The following is a 15,178-nucleotide window of genomic DNA, read 5'->3' as shown; positions in this document are numbered from 1 at the left end:
GTCAACTCAGTGTTAAGGTGTTAATGAGAGTTATGATAGGAAGAAGCATATCTAATAGGTGTCTGCAGGTTTCCTTTGCAGCTCAGCAGTTTTGAATGTCAGGATCACCAGAAGAATCCAGATAATTCAAAATCTCCATTAGTCTCCATAGTGTGCTTACAACTAACGAGGGTGATTTTGTTTTTAAATTTCATATGCTAGAAAAATCTGACATCCAAAAAAAAAAAAAGAAAACAAGAGGGCAGTTTTAATGGGTACGATGGCAGTGACAGTATGATTGCATCAGAAAAGTGTTGTCACAGTTTCAATCCCAGAGAACTCCCAGAGGTTCCTCAAGGGATTTTTTTTTTTTCTTTCTGAAGAGTTTTTCATGAATGTGTTGTATATCATTAGTTTCCAGTGCACATATTCTCAAGCACTGACAGACCACGTGTGTAAAACACTTTTAGCGTGACCTGTTCATTTCCACAGTAGCTCTAGACATTAAATTACATGCGTTTGTGTCTGAAACTCCTGTTATGGTCCATAATGACTCTTATTTGCGGCATAATTTCAGCTATGACGAGGGATAACATGGCACTTCTCCCACAAATTGAGAATGAGCGGAGAAAGAGAGAGAGAGAAAAAAAGAAAAGAAGCATGGAAACACATTCACATTCACAGCCTCCCAGCAACACTCACACACATAATCATGCAAACAATCAATGTCCATTCAGGTCTGCAGATATCACTTGTGCATTTTCTGCAAACAAATTTATGCTACTGAGGTAAATTGAGGTCTAGATTAATTTAGCACTGGTGTATCAGGTTGACAGGCTGTGTATGACGGTGCATGCATAAGTGTGTTTGTTTATGTGGGTGTGCTGAATGTGTGGATGTATCTCTGTAAGTGAGTCTATGCATATTGGCAAGAAGAAATCATATGAGGTGGGCACATTTGAAGGAAATGAAAGCTCTCATGTTTGATTTTAGTATTCAACGGGAAAAGGGGGAATCACATGTGAGGATCCCTCTGACATAAACAAATGGCTTGTGACTTTGCAAGCACACATTTCTGCTTTGATGCATTCACACCTTTTCTTATGTACACCCCTCTTTCCATACATATATTTCACTGTTCAAAATAATTACCATGACAGAGCGCAGAGAGGTGAGAAGAAAGGGGTTAGGGAGTACAAAGGCGAGCACGCACAAAAATACACACAAGCTCACATGTATGCACACGTCATGCGCGCACACATGAAGACATGCACATTCACAGCTCCTGTGTAATCTTGCATAAGCCCAAAGGTCTACAGAAACAAAGCTTTCATTATCTCAATCTCATCACCCCGGCAGCACTCATAGGAAGGCCGCCCCGGTTGATTGGATCATTTCCTGGTCGTGACTTAAGCCTGCAAGGCAGATCGATACCATGGCGCACACACACAAACACCTACACACACACAGAACAACACAGGATCAATGTGTATTAGTTACCTCTCTGTTGATTTAGGTATAGGAGAGTTCTGTCAGCCTGGTCGTTTCTTTAGCCTCCCCTACACTTCACCCATTGTGCCTACAAGCTATCTAGCTGCAGATGGAACAGGCCAGAGGAAGGACAGTCTTTTCCCTCTGTATGTGTGTGTAACTGCGTATGTGTGCAGATAGAAATTGCATGGATATAGCATTTATATGTGTGAAAACTGATGGCGTGTACAGCGGGGATTGTTAAACTCTGTGGTGATAGCGATGCTCAGATGTTGGTGTGTGCGTTTCTGCGAGGGCAGGCAGGGGCCATTTCTCCTCTTGCCTGCATTGCTATCCTCCCTCTCTTTTCCTCTCACCTATGTTCCTGTGTGCAGGCATATTACTGAAGCAAATTGGGGCCAATAGACTCTGTCACTGCATGACCCAGGGCTCGCCAAACAGAAAAGGAGCAAGCCAGAAAGAGAGAAAAAGGCAAATAGAGGGGGATACAAGGGGGGATAAAGGAGTGGAGGAAAAGCGTAAGTTGGATGAGGGAGAAAAAAAGGACGAAGACAAAAACAAGAGCTCGCATAGAGAGGGAGGACGAGTAGGAGATGGACGGAGGGAAGGAACGAAGCAGAGAAGGAGAGAAAGAAGTGACAACCTCAAATTAAATTCCCATCATGTCAGTGTAGAACAGAATTCAATAGTGTTTATTGGCAGCCCCTAGCCTGAGGGAAATTACATTCTGAAGCAGAGCATGGCATGAATGCACACACACCCCTGAACACTCACGAAAACGCGCACAAAAACACACACACATACACAAGCAAGCACACACGTCTATTGTACACAACCCTGTGCTTGTCCTCGGACCAAAAAAAAAAAAAAAAAACCCTCTGGCTGATGTGAGCATGCAGACAAGCGATTTATCCCCCGAGGTCCATGTGCCATTTGTGCAGTGCGTGTTTGTGTGTGTGTGTATCTGTCCATGTGCTATTTATGCAACTTTATATATATGTGTGTGTGTTTTTGTCTGGAACTTTCTCTTCCTCACATGCATGTTTTTGTGTAGAAAAGTCTAAGTTGAGCATTTTAGATGCTCAGTTTTTTTTTTTTTCTGTCAGCCACAATTGCCCCTTTCTCTGCAGTCAGACTCAGACTATTTGCCATTACAGTACATACGCAGGTTTCTATTATAGTGGCTGTATTAAATGTGTCCCCAGGCTCAAGCTGCCATGAGCACAGGGCTTCAGTGCCTTTGTCCAACCTCCAGCAGCAGCAGTAAGGCAGCATACTTTAATGGGAAGCTGTTTAACAGTTTTATGCAGAGCACATGTAGAGGCTATTACTGCTGATGTCTCTGGGATGCAGATTTGCTCTAAATGGCTAACAATCTGCCATTCTTTTGACCCCCCCCACCACCACCACCCAAATCCCAACCCCCGCCAACTCTTCTTGCGCTCTATCTCTGCCCCTCTAACCCTTTATGTCTCTATCTCTCTCTGCATCTATCTCGACTCTCATTTCTGTCCCCCAATCCCTCCAGCACTCTAACTCGTCTTCTCCGTCTCTCTCTTTCTCCAGGAGCGTGCAGAGAGAGCTTTGGGCTGCTCAGTGGAGGATCTGAAGGCTCTTTTCTACTGTGAGCTGTGTGACAAGCAGTACCTCAGACACCAGGAGTTTGACAATCACATCAACTCCTACGACCACGCACACAAACAGGTATAAGGGAAGCACCTGCGCTACAGCTTAACACACACATGTTACAAACAGACACACAAGCAGACATTTTTTATGATCTCTCGCAGCGGAATTTGGGTGTGTTAGCTTTATGCGTGTTGACGGAAAGCTATGTTACATCTCCATGTCAATCCGCCCATTGGGTACAGTTTCCCAGCGGGTAGCAGTAGAAATGTGACAACTGCATCATCTCTGTCACACACACACACACACACACACACACACACACACACACACACACACACGCACACAGAGGTGGAATGCCTCAACTCAAGACAAATACACACACATCGCACTGCATGTATCCATTTGAACAGGCTGATAACATAACATAACATAACATAACATAACATAACATAACATAACATAACATAACATAACATAACATAACATAACATAACGTAACAACATAACGTAACAACATAACATCACATAACTACAAAAGTACAAAAACTGTGTAAAAAGGAGCCACTACTGCATGCAGTATATAATATCAAGCATGAACATAGAAATAGGAAAACTGTATATAGAGACATAGTAAATAAGAAAGTATTAACCGCTGTGTGTGTTTAAATAATAATAACTGCAAATCAATCATATTTCATTTTCTTTCTTCTGACTGTATTAAAACACCATAGTGGTGAGAAAATACATTAGTGACCATAAAACAATGTTATTACAACAAATAAGGAAATATTTCATGGTATATTGGCTTTTCCTTTTGCTTGCTTAAAAGTTATTGACAGACAAAGACCTGCACAGCATATTATCTTAGATAGTGATTTTACCATTGTTTGGGTTCAGTTAAACTTAAGGGAGGTCTGGAGAGAACTCCCTGTTGGAACCACTATGAACAAACTGTTATAGAGCTTCCATAAGAGGAATCAAAAGAATTTTACCTGAGACTTGAGAGGGTTGGTGCTATGTAAAAAAAAAAACAAACAAAAAAAACACCAAACACAGGTAGAGAGCATAGAGAAATAATTTTACTTAACCATGTTTTATTGCTGGGGTCTCTGAGACCCCAAACAGAAGTAAAAGTAAAGCGTAATCTTCTCTAGCAGACATCAAAGAGCAAAGCAATTCTCATAAAATCAGGAAAACTCATAATGTATAAAGGTCATAACACAATGTTAAGTTTTCTGAGCTGTTTAAATACAAAAATGCAATTTGCTTAAAATCAGGTGAGTGAAGTGTCTTATTCATAGCCGAGCCAGTAAAGCATAATCAAAGCAACCAGAATGAAGACAGAAGAAAACAGTGATATTGTGCCTTTAAGTATTACTTAATCTTCAAGTCCCAAATTTATGATACATGGAGAATCTTTTTTTCTGCAGTTCAAACTGAAGAGCAGTTGATTTGTATGTATCTGGTACATAAGGGCTCCACTACAAAATTCACTTTATTCTTCCTCTATCTGTACTTTCTTCAAAAGAAAAATAAATATTCTGTACCAAATAAAACATGGAGCTATTAGTCATAGCTCAAATATGATTCTATTATTCCGGCTTGGACAGGATGAGGCCAATGGACCATTAGGAAAAGGCCCGGCAGCAGGTTTTCTCCTGCGTTCTGCTTTCACATCCATTTTCATACACAACCTCCACACTGGACTAACAAGCTGAAGGTTCTGCTGATAGCACATTCTCCTACAGCTATCTGTTGTCATGCCAAGACATACACTTACATACAAAAACATACAGACATACACTTACCCATGTACACACTCGTCCACAAACACAGGCAATCTCTCAACCAAGCCAAGCCGCTTCCCACTTCTGAACGCCCACACTGTGCAACATGAAATAAACATTAAATAAAACTGTTCCTCCTCTGTCATTGTTCTTTGAAAATGAATTGAAGCAACTGCAGGCCAATGTTAATGCTTTGTTTTAGCTAGCGGCAGGCACATGAAACGAGCTGCATGAGGCACTGAGCTGACAGTAGCCACTGGCACCGTAGGAACACACACACATACACACACACACACACACACACACACACACACACACACACACACACACACACACACTCACACACACATACATACACTCCTACCGAGCAGACAACAGATGAAATTCTAGCTGAAGACAGCTTCCCTACAGGAGTATTGGCTTTGGAGAATGGAAGCTGATTGCGTTTGCTCTGTCTCCTTTCCCTGTCATCGATTCGGGGATAAACATGTCTGAATACAGCGCTTTATCAGCATTTACTGCTGATTACAGAAATTGCTCATTACAACAGAATTAGACTCCCTTTTTAAATAAAAGAGCAATCAGCCCATTAGTATGGCTCCTCACATGCTACCTAAGGATACATCATCCCTCATTCTAAGGCCCTAGTGGATATGAATCAACTCTGACTCATCCATAGTTGCCTTAGCTTGAGCACTCCTTAACACATCTAAAGGAATATTGATCGAGGCTTTGACGGACGGATTGAGCTTCACAGGGCATAGCTAGACTGGCATGTTGGAGAGAAGGAGCAATATCACTTCCCGCTGTTGGGGACATGACATCATCTTTGAAGACAAAGGGAGCCGCTTTAAAGTGGGAAACGGAAATATCTCTGCCCCGTGTGCTAACTGGAAAACGGTTCTGTACGCAATATTTTGGTTGGCTCTAAATATAGCTTCAGGTTTTTCCTGCAGTGGGACCTGTTTTTAAGAGAGAACAATAACCTGGCAGAGTGCAAATGCAAGAGGGAGGAGAAGTATTCATCTTCATACATTCCTTCTATTACAGACTGCTCTCTCGCGCTCAGTCATTGCCATGGACAGCTACACAACTACGACTCTGATCTTTTTTTCCTCCCTTCTTCTCCCCCTTTTTCCTGGCTCTGTCCGCAGCAGTTCATTATGTATGCCTCTCCGCTTGAACATGATTAATATTTCCCATAGAATGAGTCTGGCATCAAAGCCCCTCAAAGCTCACTACCGCACCCCTAACAAAGACACACACACACACACACACACACACACACACACATTCACATATGAACACGCACATCTGCAATGCACAAGGAACTATACTATAAGACATATATGTTTAAAGGATACAAACCCACAAGGGCTGCTCTTGCTCTGCTGGCACATACTTATTGCTGTCTTTAGTGAGCTGACAGTGGGATGTTAAGCATCAAGTGATAATGTAAAAAGACACCCGCTTGTGTAAGACTCAGCAGAGATTAACCTGACGACTGTCAGCTCCTGCATAAGATCTGGGTGTGAAAGAGAGTGAATGTATAAATAAATCTGATGTCTGAGGGGCTAATCTGATGTGTGCATATGGGCGTGTGTGCATGATGCATACTGTATGGGTGGATAATAGCGTAGCATAAGCTAAAAGTGAGAGTGGTGTAATCCTGTTGGAACTTATGCTACAGGATAAGTTCACAAACATATAAAATAAACAACAAATCCTGAATTTATAAGCCATGGGTGGAATTGCACACCGAGGTAGCTAAAATATACTGGGAAGCAAAAGAGAATAAGACAGGAGATAGGAGGGATGGTGGTGCATGATACTGCAGCTATTCCCAAACTCCTGAGTCCCTCCTTAGCCTTCAGACACACACTGATACACATACACAGACAAAAGCAACACACCAACATGCACATGCACACACACACCTGCCAAGCATGGATAAAGGAGGGATTAAAGTGTGTCAGAAAAGGAAACCAGAGAGAGAGGCATGAATCATTGTTTCCCTTAGAGGACTGGTGCACCTATAGACACATGGTTTCACACAAATACACACATGTGCACACACACAAGACATACAGACACAAAATGGAGCTAATTGTTACTTTTTCTGCAATATAGCGCGGGTAAAGACCCACCAGTTTGCTCAAAAAGAAAACACAATATTGTGGTTTGTGTACATGTGTCTCACAAACACACATACACACACACACACACACACACACACACACACACACACAATCAAGCTCATACAACGGCCCAGCATTTTTCCAACTGAAATCTTTGCCCTTTACAGTGACTCTCATGGTTCTTTTGATCAGTAGCTTTGCCCTTGTGTTTGGTGATGTGTAATTTCAGCATCAGCAAATCAATGCTTTTGGAACACTCCAGCTGAAAAGCAGATGTCATTGGATCAGAGGTTCTCTCAAGCTGAGCTGTGATGACTGATGAGGGGCTGAACATTTTAGAAATCTCTGCGGCACGCCACTAGATAGAAGAAGGCCGAGCAAAAAGAAAAATGTCACTCCAACACACTCAGAAAGAGCATCATCATCATTAAATAACTCATGTCAATCACCATAACTGCGTCTGTAATCTACTATTCACCAGTTGGGTTGTGTTGCTATCAAGCTGTGCGTTGGAGGAAAAATGCTTTCTTCCAGGCTGAATGGAGTTAATTGGACATGAGCTTTGGAGAAGAACATCTGCAATCGCTGCTGACTGATGTGTATTGTTTGAAAGACAGCTGCCTGCAGAGAGCTTCCTAAGACTGATCTCTCTCTCCTTTTTGTCCCATTCTCACATCTCCCTTCTTCCTCGCTACCCCCTGCGTTCCACATACCCCCCTCCCTCTCTGCCCCTTTAAAGAGGCTGAAGGACCTCAAGCACAGAGAGTTTGCTCGGAACGTGGCCTCAAAATCATGGAAGGACCAGCGCAAACAGGAGAAGGCTCTCAGACGCCTGCACCAGCTTGCACAGCTGCAACAGGAAACCCAACGGTAAGTTGGAGGAGCGTGTATTTGTGTGTGTGTGTGTGTGTGTGTGCGTGCGTGCGTGCGTGCGTGCGTGTGTGTGTGTGTGTAATGAGACCAGGGGCAGGAGTCCAGAGGGGTTGGAGTGTGTCACATCCAGTCAACGTTTCCTAGATTTGATGGATGCATCCACAGATGTGAGAGCACTCAGTTGGCCTAGATGGGCCACAGGTGAAGTAAATATAACATGAAGACACATTCTTGCTGACTCTCAGAGAGTAGATGGTTTGTTGTAGAAGGAGATGGTGTTTTAGAGAAGAATGAATAGTAGAAGAAAAAACATTGTTGTAAATTAAATGACTGAAAGGTGTTCAAACATGAAAGTTGCCTCAGGGTTCGGTAAAGCAATCAAAACAACTATGCACTATGCATCACATAGTAATCAGCTTGATTGCACCTATTTCCTGTGCAATTAAATGTGTTTTTCTATAATCAGGTGATGATATGTGAATAGCATTACTATGACTACACAAGTCATGTATTCTTTCTTTCTTTCTTTCTTTCTTTCTTTCTTTCTTTCTTTCTTTCTTTCTTTCTTTCTTTCTTTCAATAGCCTGTATAATGTATTGTTACAATATCCTCTACCTCAGTACTAATCTCAGTAGAGTTACAATAGGCTCCATTGTGGATCTGTATTATTACATAACTGTACAGATAATACATGTCTCTACATACCTGTATGTATGTTTAATGTACATTAAAATCTAATTTAATCTATAGCATTTCAACTAGAAGCGCACTCAGAGAGCACAGATCTCTGCCTCTGCAAGTGACAAACAACATACACCAGACATAGGAGAGAAAAATTCAAATTCATAGTAAATGATTTAGATCTGCCACAAAAATGAATGGATTCTTCCCTGGCCCTTGCCCCATCCCTCCGCCAAGTTCGATGCAAATCAGTTTTGTACTGTGTAATCCTGCTGACAAAGAAACAGACAAGGGTTAAGACATCTTTGGTGGGGGTAATGAAGCACTTGTATGCTGTATAAGTGCATTATCTACTTGACCCTCACTACTTAAAGTGTATTACTCAGCTCTATCATTTATGGGTGCAACTAATAATTAATGTGTACTAACTCATCATTTTGTGTCAGTATGTCAAGATTGATTAATTGACTAATGATTTCTGTTCTACTATCATTGTATTGTCAGATTTTAGTGTATTATTCATGCATTTGTACTGTTTTTTGTTATTTAGTTGACTCCTTCAACCTTTTATTTGTCTATAGCTTTCTAAATATGCATGTTATTCAGATAATTTATGTTTTCATGATATGTCATGATGGCATTAACTTTTAATGTCATGTGTCAGTTCAAGGTTGAATTTATTTGAAAGAGTAACTAACAGAAGGCTGAAAAGCAGTGTTTCCCTGCCCTCTCTGATGTCTTTGCCACATCTGTAACCACACCCAACAGTGATGTCACAAGGTCTTGGAGCAAACCTGTACATCGCTGAAGCAAGGTGAAAAGTCAAACCACCGGTGGTCAGCAAAAACAAGCTTTTCAGCGGTTGTTAAGTTACTCTGTAATTAAATTGAGCCAGGCTAAAGTGAAGTCAAGTGTGATCAAACTAAACTAAATTCAGGTTTGTCATGTCACCTCATGTTGCAGAGTCCCAGGAAGGAGTCATGGGCTAAGAAGTACAGTCAGGGCTGTGAGCCAGCAGCAAGAGAGAGACATGAACCAAAGAGACCACAGCCCTGACTACAAACCTGAGCCCTCCAACCACGCCCAGCAACCCCGTCCTCCACAAACCAGGACAGCTACTCTCAGCCACCAGCCAAAAGATCCATGCCAATCTCCGTGCCAAATACCGTTGGCCACTGCTCTAGCAGAGTCCCCACTAATCACACATCCGGCATCCAATACAGACCCTCCTGCAGTGAACTCCCAGTCTTGTCTGGGCATGTATCCCCAGCTGCCTCTCCCTGGACGGGGGAGAGTGGGAGGCAGGCTCGGGGTGTCCTTCTGCTTCTCACGCAGGGGGCCAAGGCTGGAGCCTTCTGCCTCCGTCTTCTCGGACCTCGAGGAGGAGGAGAGAGAGAAGAGGAAGCAAATGAAAGAAAGGATAAGGGGAATAATGGAAGATATTGACAGGGAGATTGGGGCATCAGAGGAGAGGAAACACGATCCGAGTGAAAAGCGTAAGTCTAGCTCTGACAGTGTTGGACCGAGCGACATGGGGCAAATCCCCGGAGAGACAGTGAGAGAAGAGGAGGAGATTGAAAAAACAGACATCCTGAAAGAACACTCTCTTATTTCCACAGCAGCACCTGATAATAAGAGCCATGATTCACTATTCTTACCATCGCAGACCCAGGTGACCATATGGGGTGCAGCACTAGCAGGGGAACACATAGACACCGAAAACACAGATAGTGAGACAGAGAGAAAGCCAGAAACAGAGGCGGGGAGGGAGGAGAGTCAGCATGTGTGTGTGCTAGGGAAAGATGGCTCTACCCGTCTGAGATGGCCTGTCAGTTTGCTTAAGTTCACCAAGTCTCAACCACACATTTCCTACAGCTGCAACCCACTCTGCTTGAACCCGCAACGACCAGAAAAACTCACAGAGGATCTGCAGGAGTCACAACAGGATCAGTTGTGTGCTCTTTCTGATGAATCAAACCCATGTGTGCCAGTTATTCTTACACCAGACGCTCATTCCTGTTTACAAAGACATACAAGACATGAGTTGAGAGCACCCAGATGGAAAATAGCTGAGGAGAATATCAAGACGGAGCAACATATCAATGTGGAAACAAAAGCACACCTGTTCCTAAAAAAACCCCTTTCATCATCGGAAACAGGATCAGAAAGAGGAAGAAACAACCTAAGTATGGAGAATTGTGTGAGGGCAGCCTCCCATCCATTTGACCCTGCCCATAGTGACAGCTCTGACACAAACTCCCAGGATCCTCTGGGAGGCAGATTAGGGGGTGTGAGAGGGATCAGCGAGAGAGCCATCACAGCCCTGAGCTGTAAATTAGAGTCTGTCACCCAGTCTGGCACACAGGGGATGTGCATCAGCCCGTCCAGGTGTGAGTGTGGGAGAGAGACAATGTGCGAGTGCGCCAGCACTCCACAGCCGTATGTGGGTGTCTCGGAAGTGTCACGCAAAAAGAGGAAAGCTAGCACAAAGAAACACAAGCTGGGAAAGAGGAAGAGGGGCGAGAAGGAAAAAACTTCAAACAAGCGCCTATCAGCAAGGTGCAAAGTGAGGAGTGTTGTCTCCACAGTATCCACTGGCAGAGAGAGGAGAGGAGAAGCTGGAGGGAGCTGGAGGAAGAATGGGAGGCAAAGGGTGAGTGGGGATAGAGGCATGAGGAGGATGGTGCGAAGAGCAGGGAGCAGCTGTCTCCTGGGGAGATGTGAGGCTGAACCAGTATCTATCTCTGTCAGGAAGAGGAGGCCTCACAGGAGCCACAGCACTGAATCCCAGTCACAGCCAGACAGAGAGCAGGCAGATCACTGCAGTGCCTACTCCCAGCTCACCAGACACACAGCAGACAGAGACACCGAGGGGGAGGGAAAGCGAGACGAAGACGGGGTGACTTTTCCCTGGCGGTCTCACTTCTCCTTACACTCCTTCTCACCAGGATGCAACTCAAAGCTGTTTTGGGAAAGGGGTCACCATAGCAACCCCAGGAGTTTCATTGACTGCTGTTACCCTGACAACAGCTGTGGTAGCAGCCCGGCGAGAAAGAGAAAACTCCCCCACAGGGACAGGAAATTCATTCATAGTAAGAGTTTGAGGCACGGTGAAGCCTGGGAGGAGAGGGGCAGGAAGGTGGGAGGGAATTCAGGTAGAAGAGACAGAGGCCTGATTTCAGATACAGAGCAGTGGGAGTGGATGAGAGGAAACTGTCCTGGAGGCAGTGAGGAGGGCAGGTCAAGGGCTGGGTGGAGGTCAAGAAACAGAGTAGTGGAGAGGGACCGGGTGGCGAGGTTTAGCCCCAGTCCTAGCAGCTGGGGCAGGAGTAGCAGACATCTTAGCACTGAAGATGTAGACTGGGACAGGTGCAGCGTTGACAGATGGACATGGGGCAGCAGCGACAGCTGGGAAGACAGGGGGACACACAGATCCACGTCAGGCTCCAGGACAGGGGCTGACAGCAGAGACAGCCCGGGCTGTGTGTGGAGATGCACAGGCACCAGACGCTCAAGCTCAAGACACTTCTCCAGCCCTGAGTGGTGGACAAGCGGGCAGACATACAGCCCCCAAAGTGTGATCAATACACGGGCCAGCAGATGCCATAGCCCACGATCCTGCAGCCCCTGCAGCAGCACCAGCATGTCAGAGCTGAGCTGGGAGTGGAGCAGGAGCAGTACCTGCTCTGGAGTCACAGTGGATGGGCTGACAGCTAGTTCTTGCGGGATGTCCTCAGGAGCTCCAGGACTCTCATCCGAGGCTCCTCAGGGGGCAAAGAAACAGAGCACCTCCACATCTGCTTCATCTGGCCTTACCTGTAGTTCCCTCTCTCATTCCTCACCCCCCAGAGCCTCTTTTGCTCCCACAGTTCCAAGCCTCAACACGCACCATGGTGAAACAAGTCCTTCACAGCTAAAAGAGCCCAATTCGCAGTCTGACCATCGACATGGATCCTCAACCCCTGTCACCACAAGCAGCTCAGGCAGAACTCTTCAGGGACTATCCCCCAGTAAGTCTCTGCCACAGAAACCAACAAGGATGTTGCTTCTCCCTCTCATTGGGAAACTACCTGCAATCCAGAGAAAGGCTAAGAGGAAAAAGTGGCTGCTGGAGAAGAGTCAGGACAAGGGGGGAGAGGAGGAAGACGAAGCTAAGGGCAGTGGAGTGGATCCTGGAGCAGTCGTCGACAGTCAGAAACATCCTCTGGACGTGGCTGAGTCAAACGCAAGCAGCATGCCAAATCTCTGCCTGTCACAGATTAGGACTGATGACAAACAGACAGGTGGAGAGACAGCACCGCCAATCAGCTTTACTGCTGAGGAGATGGACAAATATCGTCTCCTGCAGGAGCAGGCAAGAGAGCACATGCAGAAAGTCCTGGAACGGTCGCAGGAGAGTGCAGATACACACACAGAGACAAACTACACACACACCACACAGGCAGAGAACTGTGGAACTTCAGAGGAACAATACACACCTGTACCTGCACCCTTGCACAACCCTTCACAGCCTCAAACCCAGTCAATTCACACAGATGCGATGCAAGCACAAGCACAGCACGCCCTCCGGGTCAGTCTCCCTCTTCCACATGTGACCCCACAAGAGAACTTTACTCAGCCCATGGCTCTGGCAGTCCCCAACCTCCCCCCTCTTCCACCATCCCCCCCTCTCTCCAGCCTTCATCATATCATTTTACAACACACAGCCCTCTCCATGCCCCCCTCCTCCTCCTCCTCTTCCACCTCGCCCCCCTCTCCTGCCATCCACCCACACCCAGCTCAGCTCCCTCACCCCCTACAACCTCTCCACCCCTCCCTCCCTCATCACCTTCACCTCTCCCCCTTCTCCATCTCCTCTCTGTTCCCCTCCATCCTGCTGTCCCATCATCCCATGCCTCTCCTGCCTCAGTCCGCTGCTTTCCATGCAACCCCACTCGCCCCGCTCTCCTCAGTAGCACTGCAACCCTTGAACCCGCAGCCTTTCATGGAGAGAGTGTGGCCAGTGAGGTTTCAACAGAAGGCATTATGATTGTCACAGAGTGGCTGCCATGTTTATTCATCTTCCTTGGCAACACAGACTGGTGAGAGAGAGAGAAGGAATTTTTAGTTTGGACAAAAGCCTTCTATTTGAAATGGGGATGTGTCAGTGCTTTTACTAGCATCATCTCCAACTCTTACCCACATATGCACTCACAAACACACACACACGCATGCATACACACAAACAGCCCAACTATTGACTGTTTTCAAATGAAAATGTGTTTCTCCATTTAGCCTCTGCCGTGTTGCAGCAGACAGTGAGAAAACAGACTTTGATCCTTTGCTTTTTCCATCATTCCTCATTCAGGCCCAGAATAAAGGGAAAGGTGCACCTGCTATTCAAAGACAAGCTGGGCTTGTGTCATCCTCTCTCTTTCCTTCTGAACCACAGACAGACCTTGCTGCCTTTTGAAGTATCATTCATGCCAGGGAAAGAGGGGCAAGAGAAAGTGATAATACTCTCCCCTTATCTCCATTTCATACAGGTTATCTGAGTTAGAGTGTGACTTTCAATAAACATAAATAACGTTCCAGGAACCGGGGGGCATAGCACAGCCATTTTAACCTTGGTGTATATTGTATTTGTGTGTGTGTGTGCATGTGTGTATGTGTGTAAGATAGATGTAATTCTGGAATGACACACATGCACCATAGGAAGGACAACAACTAATTTCCATATCTGACACATGTAAAGACCTGTTATGTCTCTATAGTGTAAATATTCTGACAGAGAGTGATAACATTAGAATCATGGGAAACAATAAAATAAAAGGTGAATTCAACCTTTAGCAGTAGTTCAATGCTTATTCCACACTCACTGATACAAACACATCAACAACTTTTCATATTAATATGTGACATGACCTTTTTTTCCACACAGCAAATTGATTTAACAAATCAGTTGTTAAGACAGCAATGAATGAAACTGATCTGTTACATTAAAACTTGGGTGAAAATAAATGGGCTTTAATGCTTCATGTTATTCTGTCTGATTCATGGTGATTGTGCAACTTGTTGCAACAAACTCCACATAAAAAATTAATACTGTGTGGTTTGGTATTTCTCAAAGTGAGGCCCACAATTCCTAGGAGTCATTTCTAAAATGTAGAAGGATCATTCTAAAAGAGTTTCTAGTTCTTTTCTTGATCATGAATTTCCCCTAGGGGACAAATAAAGTATCTATCTATCTATCTATCTATCTATCTATCTATCTATCGATCTATCTATCTATCAATCTATCTATCTTATTGTTAAACAGATAAATTATTTGGTACAAAGAAACTTTTTGACCACATTTCATTATTATGTCCACTTTGACCTTTGGTTCACCATACTGGGGATGCCCAAAGCCAAAAATATCCACTCTGTTTCAGGAGACTTAATCAGCACCAGATGGTTTGAAGTGTATATTTTGCTTGAGTATCATATATGTGAGATAAGAAAGAAACAAAGAAACAAAGAAACAAACAAATACCATTTGCATCATTAATGAAACATACACTGTGTGAGCTTTTTTCTTGCATGTCTTACCCAGGGTTATCGTGGTTAGTAACTGTTGCT

At 44.5% G+C, this 15,178-nt stretch overlaps 1 protein-coding gene across 1 annotated transcript in view; it reads left to right on the top strand.

Annotated features, from left to right (window-relative positions):
* Window positions 1-13,607, top strand: part of LOC111236796 (G patch domain-containing protein 8-like) — a 32,392-nt gene extending 18,785 nt beyond the window's left edge. Inside the window, exons 4-6 of the mRNA XM_022765655.1 lie at window positions 3,053-3,174; window positions 7,764-7,894; window positions 9,542-13,607. Coding sequence (XP_022621376.1) covers window positions 3,053-3,174; window positions 7,764-7,894; window positions 9,542-13,607 — 4,319 coding nt within the window. The remainder of the gene's footprint in view (window positions 1-3,052; window positions 3,175-7,763; window positions 7,895-9,541) is intronic.
* Window positions 13,608-15,178: the final 1,571 nt, after the last annotated feature.

This window comes from Seriola dumerili, unplaced genomic scaffold (genome assembly GCF_002260705.1).
Source record: "Seriola dumerili isolate Sdu_G_001 unplaced genomic scaffold, Sdu_1.0 BDQW01000723.1, whole genome shotgun sequence".
Taxonomy (NCBI): Eukaryota; Metazoa; Chordata; class Actinopteri; order Carangiformes; family Carangidae; genus Seriola; species Seriola dumerili.
This window is presented reverse-complemented; position numbering and strand designations above follow the sequence as displayed.